General features: G+C 36.2%; 1 protein-coding gene across 2 annotated transcripts; it reads left to right on the plus strand.

Moving 5' to 3' along the window:
• Positions 1-1308: 1308 nt before the first annotated feature.
• Positions 1309-11283, plus strand: LOC18429150 (serine/threonine-protein kinase SRK2A). Of its 2 annotated transcripts, XM_006838442.4 has the most exons (10): positions 1309-1910; positions 2296-2370; positions 8254-8355; positions 8595-8648; positions 8785-8877; positions 9549-9641; positions 9967-10071; positions 10223-10321; positions 10638-10957; positions 11041-11283. In XM_006838442.4, exons 1-9 carry the CDS (start codon positions 1791-1793, stop codon positions 10911-10913), a joined length of 1017 nt encoding a protein of 338 aa, XP_006838505.1. In that variant the 5' UTR covers positions 1309-1790; the 3' UTR covers positions 10914-10957; positions 11041-11283. The 2 variants fall into 2 exon arrangements, with proteins under 2 accessions (XP_006838505.1, XP_088717273.1); XM_088861147.1 differs by lacking the exon at positions 9549-9641.
• The last annotated feature ends 1057 nt before the right edge of the window (positions 11284-12340 follow it).

Below are 12340 nucleotides of genomic sequence, written 5' to 3' on the forward strand. Positions count from 1 at the left end.
AAAAAATATTTTTATAAATTTTAATTATATGTATATATATTATATATTTTGGGTGTTTTATAAGATTGCAACCTTAAACAATCCAATCAAAGCACACCTGCAAATTTTAATGTAATATGTAATTTTAGTGTAAAAATTATTAGGATTATCTCAAAATCTATTTTCATTTCTGGTTATAAAATTTCATACTCTAAAAATGGCAAAAATCAAGTAGATCTACAAATATATGAAAATCTTGAAAATGAACGATATAGATAGTGTTACAACATGCATTATTTTTGGGGTTCAAAAATTTATTTAGAGAGTTTTTCAACATTAAAACTACCTTTATTGTTTTTTTAGGTACATATTTAATTTAAGAGAAATTACATACATATCCGTTATACTTTACATTATTACAGATGTACCAAATAGTTTCTGTTATTACATGTATGTCCGTTTTTCACCTTTTCTAACATATTTTTTTTAAAAAGACGACTTTACCATTTTTCGGATGTTGAACATTCGAAAATAGGCCGAAAGTTTAACGTTCACATTACCATTTTCAAGTGTTGAATATCCGAAAATGGTTTCAATTGTTGGACATCCGAAAATATCACATTTTTAGATGATGAAAATTCTAAAATATGGCATTTTCGAATGTTCAACATCCGAAAATGTGACTGTAAAATGTGACTATTCAACGACCGAAAATGCGAATATAAGCATTTAACTTTTGGGCTATTTTCGGATGTTGAACTTTCGAAAAGTCATTAAATTCGGATGTTCAACACCCGAAAATGGGAATGCAAACGTTAAACTTTCGGCCTATTTTCGGATGTTGAACATTTACGAAACCCTTCAATTCTGTTGTTCAACATCCGAAAAAAGGTACATCATTTTTTTTTAAAAAATACGTTATAAAAAAGTAAACAACAGACATACATGTAGTACATCCGTAATGACGCAAAGTATAACGGATATGTATGTAATTTTCTCTCAATTTAAAGTTGTAATTTTATATAAATTTTATTTATTTATTTTTAATAAAAAGAGGTCACAACTGATCCCATCCATTGGATGTCTGATCGGATGGCTTGGAGGTGTTTAAAAAAAAAAATTTGTTGGGCTTAGAGGTTTTTTAAGCACACTCGTAACCATGTGATTAAAATTTTGTCCAAATTGGTATGTTGGCGAGAGAAGGCCCTTGTTTAGAGATAGAAACCCCTTGAATGAGAGTTAGAGAGAGAGAGAGAGAGAGAGAGAGGACAGAAACCCCTTAACGAACATTCGATCCCATTAAATGAATCTGCCCCCCAAACTTCCCTTTACCATTTCCTCGTTTGTACGGAGTCCGATGGCGACCAAGCACCACGTATTTGATCTGTGCACGAAGCGTGACAATTTTCCCTTGTTCCTTTGCCTTTAATGTTTTTCAGAGCCTTTTCTTAGCAGTTAATGCCTGTGGAATACCTGTCCTTCTGTTTGTCACCTGTGCTACATGGGGGACACTTGCCTCTAACGTGCCCATCAACCCGTTAAACGACAATTCAATCCCCTATATCCATATCTTTGATTTGAGCTTTCTCTCTCTAAAATCCACGTTCCATTACCATCGATCCCTTTCTCTCAGTCTCTCGAGCTTTGTCACTCTTCGGGGGCAAGGCGACTCCAGCTCTTTTTCTTTCCTTTTACCCCACCTCTGAATCCCCTGTTTATCTTCATTGTTTGAAGGATTTTTTTGTGCGTGTACTCGATACTCTTATTTTTCATCTCTTTCTCTCTCTTCTCTCTCTGGATTGTGGTGTTTGATGGACCGGTACGATCCTCTTAAGGATATTGGATCGGGGAATTTTGGGGTTGCCAGGCTTGTGAGAGATAAGAAAACCAAAGAACTTGTTGCTGTTAAATACATTGAGAGAGGGAAGAAGGTAAGATTTACTCTTTTTGATGATTTCCTGTGCCAAGGTTTCATGTGAATGCTTTTCTCTTGCTGTGCAGATGCTTTTGTTTCAATACTTCTAATGCAAAGAGCTTTGGTTTTGGGTTGAATTTATTATGTGGTTTTGTGGATGGATTTTTGGGTTTGAATTGGATTTGGATATTGGTTTAATGGTGGTTGGGTTGTTGGGCTAAGGGTCATATCGATTTTAGTTATTTTTGGTTCTCTGATATATGGGTTTCCTTTGCAAATTTTATATATGTGGGATTTGGGTTTCAATTTGAGGTTTTTTTGGTTGGTTTTGGATTGAATTTCAGTGCAATATTTTTGTTTGGAAAGTGGTTATTGGGTCTTATATCGGTTTTCTCGTTCAGATCGATGAGAACGTACAGAGGGAGATCATCAACCATAGGTCTCTGAGGCATCCAAATATTGTTCGCTTCAAAGAGGTACGGGCTTTTCACTACTATTTTAGTTTGATTATGAATGGTTGATAATTACAGATTGTGTTTTGGAGGAACTGGTTGGAACTGGAATTTGTGCTTAGCATTAGAAATATTAATTGGCACAGCTAAATATTGATTCCTTGATATTTATTCTATAAAAGGAACAAGAATGAAGGACCAAATATGCGTTGATTCATCCAATTTGCTTATTTTAATGGATGAGGGAGATCGTTTGGGCTTTGTGTTGCAAGATTCCTCGTCAATCACTTAAAGGCTATAGGCTGAGCAAGTCTTTGCAAAAAAGTACAATAAGAACAAAAAGACCTCATGAGGCTTTTTGTTCCAGTTGTAAAACATAGGTAGGCAGATGCGTTTTGGATAATTGCTTCATCATAAAGGCACCTGCAAACAAGGCTTCTTTAACCCCGATAACAGCTTTAATCATATATGAAAAATAATGCAATAAGAGGCCTTCCTTGGTGCAGCATCAAAGTTTGAGGTCTCTGGATGACTATTTTAAGTTATTAGGATCAACAGTTATTGGTTGTTTTGAGTACTATAGTCCAATGTGAAAGAGATGCTCATTGATGAACGAGTGCATTCCTTGTGAAGATGTGGGGTTTGTGTGGTTGGAGGTATTAGAGTGTGTTTTTAGTCAGTTTTTTGTTCATAGGAATTAATTCAAGGGCATGCTCATTTGGTCCCTAGGTCAACTGAAGGATGTATTGAGCAAAGCTTTGAACTTCCCCTCAATGTAATTGTATTTTATTTGTCGTTTATGAGATACACTTTAGTTTTCCTGCTTATGCTTTTACCCCCTTGTTTAATGGAGAATGAGGATAAGTAGACAAGTTCTGAATCAACGTGTCACATATATAGGTTCATATGTGCATGTCCTACCCACCACTCCAAAAACTTAAGAAACCAGTGAGGATTTTTGGCTTATGTAGAAATGACCTTTTCTATCTTACAGATGCCTTGTAACGTGATTTTGAACTCAGAACCTGGTCATATTGGATCTCAAAACAGTTTTCTTTCAAAGACTCTATCAGTGTTTAAAAATAACTCAGAACCCGGCACTTTGCATGTTCTAGATGAGGCCCTTCTCTGTCCACTGAAAATAAAGGCCCAAACTCGCTAAGTTTTTTGAAGACTTTCTGAGTAAGATCTGTTTTTGACTAAATCTGATTGACTTGGTTTGAGTTTTTCATATCTTGTAAAGCTAATGAGTATTTTTTAAAACATGTGAGTCTTGGCAAGTTGACTTTGTATCGGCGAGTCAACTTGCTCTAGACCCTAACAGGTTCCTGGAGTGTGTTTGGGTTTTTAAATATTGGTACCTCATTTTTTCAATTCCAGATTCTTGGTGGCCACATAATGATCATTCGAGCTTTATTCCAACAATTTGTTGTCGGCTACACGAATCTTGTTCTGCCATTTTGCTCTGCCAAGAGTCATACCCTCAGTCAGATCATAAGTCACTTTATCTTTTAGCACTAATTCCGTCCACATCCTTTAGGGAATTTCCCTTGCCTTTTTAGAGTCTTCTACTTGAACTAAATCACCTCTCTTAACCGGTGTTGTTCTAGGTCTAGGCTGCACATGACTTGACCACCTGAGTTTACTTTCTCTATTTTGTCACCGATTGGAGCTACCTCTAAGTTCCCTCAAATGTATTCATGCCGAATTCTATCCTTTCTTGTCTTGCCACTCGTCCATCTCAACATTCTCATATCAACTAGACTCATTTGATGGATATGTGTTTCTTGACCGCCTAACATTTCGTCCCTTAAAGCATGGTTGGTTTGGCAGCCGTCCTATAGAACTTCCTCTTCAGTTTCATTGGTATGCAATGATCACATAAGACTCCAGAAGCACATCTTCATTTCCTCTATCCAGCTCTAATTCTATAAGAAACGTCTTCCTCAATATCTACTTTCTCACGGAGTATCTTGGGACCCAAGATATCGAAAATAGTCTCTTTTGGTACTTCTTGGCCATCATTATAACTTTTTAGGAATACAATTATACAAGTTTATTATGTACAACACAATATCTAGGTGTTGGTATGGGGTATTGATATTGGTATGTTAAGGCAAAATTTAAAGGAGGTATCAAGCATGTTTGAGTTGGTACATTTGGCTGACATTGGTACATGGGTTAGGATAATGATATGGGTATATGGATACAATATAGGTACGAGAGACTATTGTATGAAATTGGTACTTCGTGTACATAATTATTGTGAAGCATTAGGAAATGAACAGTTATTTCAAACAAAAGAAGGGGGTGTGGAGGGGGTGGATTGGGTTATGAATTATATATGTCGGTTGAAAAATGAATTCCTATATCATAGGAACTCACTTCTAGTGGTCTACCTGGAGATGAGTTTCTATGGACTAGAAATACATTTTGGAGATCTTCTCAAGACATTTCAGACAAATTTGCCAATATGGATAGTCATTGGGACCGGTACAACGGCACAAGAATGTTTGTAGGTAACTACTAGAATACCAACACTTGAATGGTTCCATGGGCACCACATCGCAACTTGTGCTTGATAATGATAAGTCTTAGGGGGCGATCTTAGTTTTATCAATTTCATTCTCAAATATAAATATTGGAATGTGAATCATAAAATGACTCTATCCAAGTTGCTTACTTTTCTCTATCTAACGGGTAGGATTAGGGAGGGATCCTGCTATCCCCAACACGATTTTTGTTTTTCAAAGTCACATCTTCTGGGATTCCTAGATGCAACCCGATGCTTCTTTCTTCTTCTGTCACAACTCCTTCCACTCAAAAAAAAAGTTTGGTTATCCATGTCATGTTGCCATAAGTTTTTTTTTTGGGGTGTATCTGTTTGTGGGAGGATGGTGGGGTAGGTGAGCTAAGTTTACATGTGGGAGGCTTGAGACCTGCGCATATTTTACACATTGATGCAAGACTTCTGATCACCGGTCAGGTGTCTAGCTCCCAATACCTTTTCGACATGCTAGTTGTGAAATGGGTAAAATATCTTGTGCTGATCATTTAGAATGATTTATATATACAATTCATGGATGTCTCATGTTAGTGATTAATGAAAACATGAGTTATGAAGCCATGTTGCAGGTCTAGACATGACATGCACATGATAAATGGTCAAGAAATCATAAGATCCCATCTTAAATGATTTACTTGGCCAAGGGATTTTATTGTTCATGACTGATTCTTGTAGCTGAGGATTTTGAATTGTGATGGCTATCTGACTCGTGGTGTGTAATAGACGGAAACAAACTTGGAGAGGTTTAAATATGAAGTGAAACTAGTTGACAGAAGTGACATAGTTTTCAAAGACAAATCCTTTGCAATGATACAAAGATTAGAAGAGTTCCACATCTCGAATGCACATGATCAAATGATGCTTAAATCTATTGAAAGAAATTGGATGGCCAGCTCACTTGGCTAGTGTGTAGAACTCACCACTGTTTATTGTAGAATTATGCGTGACATTAAAATTGGTCCAATACTTGTTACTAAAATTCTTATTGTTTGAATCTATCTGAGAGTACGACAACTATCCACAATTCCTTTGCTTGACAAATTAAGTGTTTGACCTACACTACATATGGAGAGGCTGTACAATGATCTAGATGTATTAGAATCCATCCCACGGGCTCTCTGAATTTGTTTTCTATAAGAATGTTCTTAATAACCTGGATTTGTAAGGTCACGAACTATGTGGATAGCTTGGACACAGAAATTTTCAATTGAAAATGTGCCAAGCATGATATTTAGAAAGCCTCGTTCTCTCATATCTAGTAAAATAAGATTTGGTTGAAAGACACGGTCTGGTAAGCAATCTTTGTTCTTTCTTTCGTATCGCACAAATAACATATCTCAATGAGCAGCGTAGAACAGCAATGGGACTTATGGGGTGGAATGAAGTTGAAAAGGTTGAAGAGTTGTCAGCTGCTTTACATGATAACGTTACACTTGGTCTTTATGAAAGTTGGAGAACCAACTCATACTGTTTCCTAGCAACATTGCCAACTACATTGGAGATGGAGGGATCAATTCGATCTTGAAGCAGCCTCAACATTACTTTGGAGGTGCTTGTGTCAATCTAACATTATGTCACATATGTCTAAGCCATTCCCTGTCGAAGGGACGAATGTTGCATATTTATGGTGTCGGCTGTAGCAATTGAGGAAAGACTTGAGAATATTGGGTCCAACTCATGTCGACCACTAACATAACGTTTTAGCTTCCTATGGATTACTTAATAATTGACCCATAAAAATGTGGAAGAATGAACGGTGCTGTTAATGGCTGCTGGCCTTCCTTAGTATGGAACTATTTATTTTTAGTGCTAAAGCCCTTAAAGGTAATTCTGTACTTTGGTTGTTATGGAACATCGAAGAGTTGCTATATTAATTGGAATTTCAATCCACATGGCTGAAGTTTGAAAGTTCTATTCCAATATAAACCACCATGCAGGAGAATTTATCTGTTTATCGAACTTTGGTGTGATTTGCTTGACAGAGAAGATAGTTAAGAGACTATAAACTGAATGTTGAAGTGGATCAAAAACTTAGTTCAAATGAATACAATCAAAACCGTTGTCAGTTCCTCAAGTCCAGATTAATATAAGAGTTTGGAAACTCAAAATTTAAAATAGTGGGAAAGTATTTCAACTGAAGCATAATATGAAGTCCAAGAGAGAGAACATTAATCTAGTGTGAAGCTTGAACATGTCATACATGTCTTTTTTCTGGTAGTTCAAAATTTTCGTGTATATGAACGATAGATTCAAGAATAAAGGGGATCCATAATATTTAATATGGGATTTACCCAATAAAAAAAAATAACAGAAATTTAAACAAAGAATTCTAGGATGGGCTCCTCAAGGTTGAAAATTAGGGAATTTTAATCTGCAAATTTCAGGCTTGGGAGGACCTATTCACCCCAAAAAAATGGTTTGGGAGGACCTATGTGTCTTATGCATTTTACTCATTCTCAATGTCATGTTACCCAAACTTTGTATGAATGGGCATTATTATTAGGGAAAGCCTTGTGCTTAAGCAAACAAAAATTGATTGTTGATCAATGAATGAAGAACATGCATGGTTTGGGGCATCAATGTTTAATGAAAAGCTTCCAGTCTTACTATTTGGCTATGGTACAATGAAAAATAAACTGCAGGTGGTGGGAATAACTAAAGAATGCTTTTACTAGACCTTATGAAAGAAACATGCCTACATTGTTCAAAAGACCACACCACTCATCTAGCTTAGCCAAAAATGAATTTGTGTTTGTTTTTTAAGTTATTAGCAAGCTATATGAGGAATAAAGGAATGGAATATCACGCAATTGTCCTTGCATGGCATGATATGCAGTGAAGAACAAGGACAGTTCTTTGTTTTACTGGAATTGCTTTATGCAACACTCATGAGAGAAAGTAGACTGATGGAATATCTGAAATGGTTGTACTTTAAATGTTGTTTTGTTTCTCTGGATTTTTTTAGCAGTTTGGTTTTTGGCTAATGCCTTCTCGTTTTTTCCACCTACAATATCCAACATCAATGTTCATACGATCATACCTGTGTAACAATACTAGCGATCAAATTTTCTCCATGGCATTCCCCTTGTCTTTGCTCATGATTTTACAATGAATGTTCTATTACAAAACACACACAGACAAACACAATATAAGAAACAGAAAAAAAGGACCTGATAATGTTCTTGATGGGTTACAGTTTATCAGTGTGTTGAGTCGCAGCGGTTGTTAATTGACTCAATTCTTAATGAACTAATGTGGGATACCAAGTGGAAAGATTCGTAAGGACCACTATGTGTATTTATACTTGATCTAATGGAATGGAATTTATGAATTTTTTGCAGGTCTGCTTGACACCAACTCATCTTGCGATTGTAATGGAATATGCTGCTGGGGGTGAGCTCTTTGAGAAGATATGCAGTGCTGGGCGATTTAGTGAGGATGAGGTTGTTTCAATATTCAACTTTTGATTTATCTCTTTTTGCTTTTTTTGGGTGTTCAGGAGTAGGATTTGAAATTGGGATTGGTGTTGCAAACTTGTAATGGGCACCACCTTAACCAATCAAACCCAAGCTCAACACCTAATTTTTCAACTTGTGTACAATTTCCTTTTGGCAATACATTTGTGTTTGAACTTATGTTTTTACACCCTTTTTTCTGTTTTTGACTATATCTTTCTTGACAGGCAAGATTCTTTTTTCAGCAATTGATATCTGGAGTTAGCTACTGCCATTCCATGGTATCGGTCAAAATCATTTATGCGGATAGTTTAGTATCGGTTTATTTTTTTCCGGTGGTAACATATAAATGCACAAACATATAATAGAAGCATATACTAATAACGTTCCTTTTCTGTTTTCGGTTCATCATTGCAGCAAATTTGTCACAGGGATCTTAAGTTGGAGAACACGCTTTTGGATGGAAGTCCCACCCCACGGCTTAAAATTTGTGATTTTGGATATTCAAAGGTGTTCCTTTGTTAGCTGGCTTATAGTCCCATTGAACAACTATTCTTCATTCTTAGAATTTCATAGGAGTATTGTGATAATTTATGGGTAACAAAGACGAGAGATCTTGTCAAGGTTAATCGCACAGGAAAAATTCCTTTTATTGGTTTGAAACAAACCTCTCATTGATCATTGATTTGTTTTTGTTAATTTATTATATATATCCAACTAAAACGAGATTTCACCCTTGGTTTTCTACTTTTTTTCGGTAATTTATTATACATGTCTAACTAAAATGAGATTTCACCCTTGGTTTTCTACTTTTTTCTAAAAAAAAAAATTTTAAAAAAAAATTGCTTGGAAATAAATGAAAGTTTATGTGATAAATATTGATTTACAAACATAAATATTTCAGTCATTAGTGTATATGACAAAAAGATGCATATGCTAATTTAAAACTTAAATAAAAAGGTTAAACATTTATTCTATTTCAATTTTTTTTAATTTTAAGGATCTCGTTTTCTTGTAGTTTCCTTTTATTTAAAAGAATCCTAAGATTCTCCTGAGAGAAACCAAAACTGTTTAGAATTGTACAAAAGAGCATAGATTCAGAGAAATTATTGATTTATCGCTATGGTTAATACAAGTTTGGAGGAGTTTATTTGCGTTTTGAGCTTCAATTTGTCTGGCAGTCCTCTGTGTTGCATTCGCAACCAAAATCCACCGTCGGGACACCAGCATACATTGCCCCAGAGGTCTTATCTCGAAAAGAGTATGATGGCAAGGTTGGATATCTTCTTCTTAGTGTTTGGTTTTAGGATGGATTGGATGTGTTATTTGAGTTTGCTAATGAGCACTAATGGTTTAAAGATGGCCAATAATCTGAATTGGGGTTTGATCCTGTAACTATATAAATTACATTTATCATGTCTTATATATTTTGTAAAGAACATTTCAATGTAAGAAATGAAAATCTGCTCCTGAGATCTTTTGAGAGTTATTTGATTGCTTGAGACTGCTTTAATATTGGATGATGTTTTCTTTTCTATAATTTAATTTAGGCAGATGTTTCTACCGTGGTATCTTACATGTAGCTTCTTAATTACTCAGATTGCAGATGTGTGGTCTTGTGGGGTGACGCTTTATGTGATGCTTGTTGGGGCATATCCATTTGAGGATCCTGAAGATCCTCGGAATTTTCGTAAGACAATTGGGGTGAGTATGGTCAACTCATAATCTGTGTGTGTGAGGGAGAGAGAGACGGGGAGGGGGGGCATGTAGATCTCTTAAAATCATGAATTTTCTGGTTCCGGACAGCCTTGTTTCTTCCTGGAACCAACTAATGGACACTCTGCATGCTCTGCAGCGCATATTAAGTGTGCAATATACAATTCCAGATTATGTCCGTGTGTCTGCAGAAAGCAAACACCTCCTTTCTCGCATTTTTGTGGCAAACCCAACAAAGGTGCGTATTACATTTCTCAGCATAAATTTCCTATCTATCCAAATATGTCATCCTTAAACTCATGTATGCATGGTCACATCCATGAAGATACGTATTTACATTACACAAGCATATCCATATGCATAGACGTTTATGTTGACATGCATACATGAATCAATTTTTTTGTTTTGGTCACATGACTCCTGCATTGAAGCCATTCCTGGTGAAAAGTGTTATCAACAGTTCATCTGTTCTATTCATGTGATCTTCTAAAAGTTGCCATGCACAAGTTACATTTAGAATATAATTTCTTATTACATTTGCATGGAATTTGTAGAGGATTACAATACCAGAGATTAAGAACCACCCTTGGTTCTTGAAGAAGCTACCTACGGAGTTAATAGAGGGGGAACAAACAAACTATGAGAAGGAAGATAGAGAGAACCCTCCTCAAAGCATAGAAGATATCATGAAAATTATACAAGAGGCTAGAACCCTAGCGGAGGGGTCCGAGGCTGATGGGTCCCAATCAGGTGTTGGCGATGTGGACTCTGATGAAACGGACCCGGATGCTGAGGTTGACAGTAGTGGGGACTACGTGTGTCCTGTGTGAATAAGGCATGGAATTCAAGAGAGAGAAAGGGGCTCTGATCTCAGGTATTTATGTATCATTTGATTGATTTCAGAGTGAGAAACCAATGTGAAATTCAGCTCCTAAATTTGGGTTTTCTCGATTACAGCTGCCTCCTTATCAAAACATGATGTGCATTATCTTCTACGCCGTATGATGGTTTATCTCCACTTCCTTGATTATAATGGTGGATGGTGTCTATACATGCATATCATGTATGTGAGGTATATTATGAAATGACTCTCTCTCTCTCTTTCAAATTTCTTGTGAATGAGTGCAAGCACTTAATTGTAAAGCTATAATATCTGCAGCGTTTGAGAGCATATAAAATGTCTCGTGTGTGTTAAATTTTTATCTGTACCCTGTGATCGATGAAAACCTAAGGGCCTTTTTGATGTGATCCATTAAAACTAAAGGGCCTTTTTGATTCGAACAAACTTCAAAGCTTGATCCCTTGATTTGGCACAAGCAAGCTTAAGACGGCATGTGCATTAAATTAAGAGGGAAAGAGGGAATTTCCTTTTAATTGAGAGAGAGAGTTGATACGAATATGTTTCTACAGCCTTGGTACCGTCTTAGAGTTTGGAGCTCCAAATTAGGGATGATTAGGTTTGAAAATTATCTAGGGAAAATTACAAATAACCCAAGACTAGGCTTTCCATGCAAGTTACCCCTACCAAATTTTTTTTCTCAATTTTTTTTACCAAAATACACTTGTCTAGTAAATACCCCCAAGTAAAAAAAGGGTACATTTTTTTTTTTGAAAAAAATACCTTTTTTTTGGTACAAAAGTTAATTTTGGTTGGACATTTACCAGGGCCTACATGGGCTGCCGAATTGCTCTTTGACACCCTATAAAACTAAAAAAAATGTCGAAGTGCACTTTGGGCTGTTGTCGGACCGTATGGGCCCATTGTCGGACCGCTCTTTGACAGTGCCGAACTATGTGAGCCGATTACCAGATCATTTTTTGTCAATATTGGACCGTCACTTGTATTGTCGGATTGTCACTGTTATTTACTGGACCGACATTACACTGTCGGATCGCTTTAAGATTACGCCGGACCGTCTTTTCGTGGGAAAGAGGAGAGAGAGGCATGGGTAAAAGTAAGGGGGGTAGTTTAGATTTTTTTTTTTTTGAGTTGGGGGTATTTGTTAAGAAAGTCTATGATTGTGAAAAAAAGTTTTTTTGGGGTAACTTGGTTAGTCTAGGGGTTTATTTGTAATTTTCCCAATAAACTATAATGGGATGCCAATATTGGTTTGGGCTGGTAGAACTAGAGTTGGTTCTAAAGAAACACTAACCAGAAGACAAATGGATTCAGAAACCCTACAAACTCGATCAAGCGATTGGGTCTGAACTTTTGAGCTCTAAACTTGCTTTAATAAAATGGACAAGCTTTGATATG

This window comes from Amborella trichopoda, chromosome 3, assembly GCF_054954075.1.
Source record: "Amborella trichopoda isolate Santa Cruz 75 chromosome 3, AtrichopodaSantaCruz75HAP2 v2.0, whole genome shotgun sequence".
Classification (NCBI taxonomy): domain Eukaryota; kingdom Viridiplantae; phylum Streptophyta; class Magnoliopsida; order Amborellales; family Amborellaceae; genus Amborella; species Amborella trichopoda.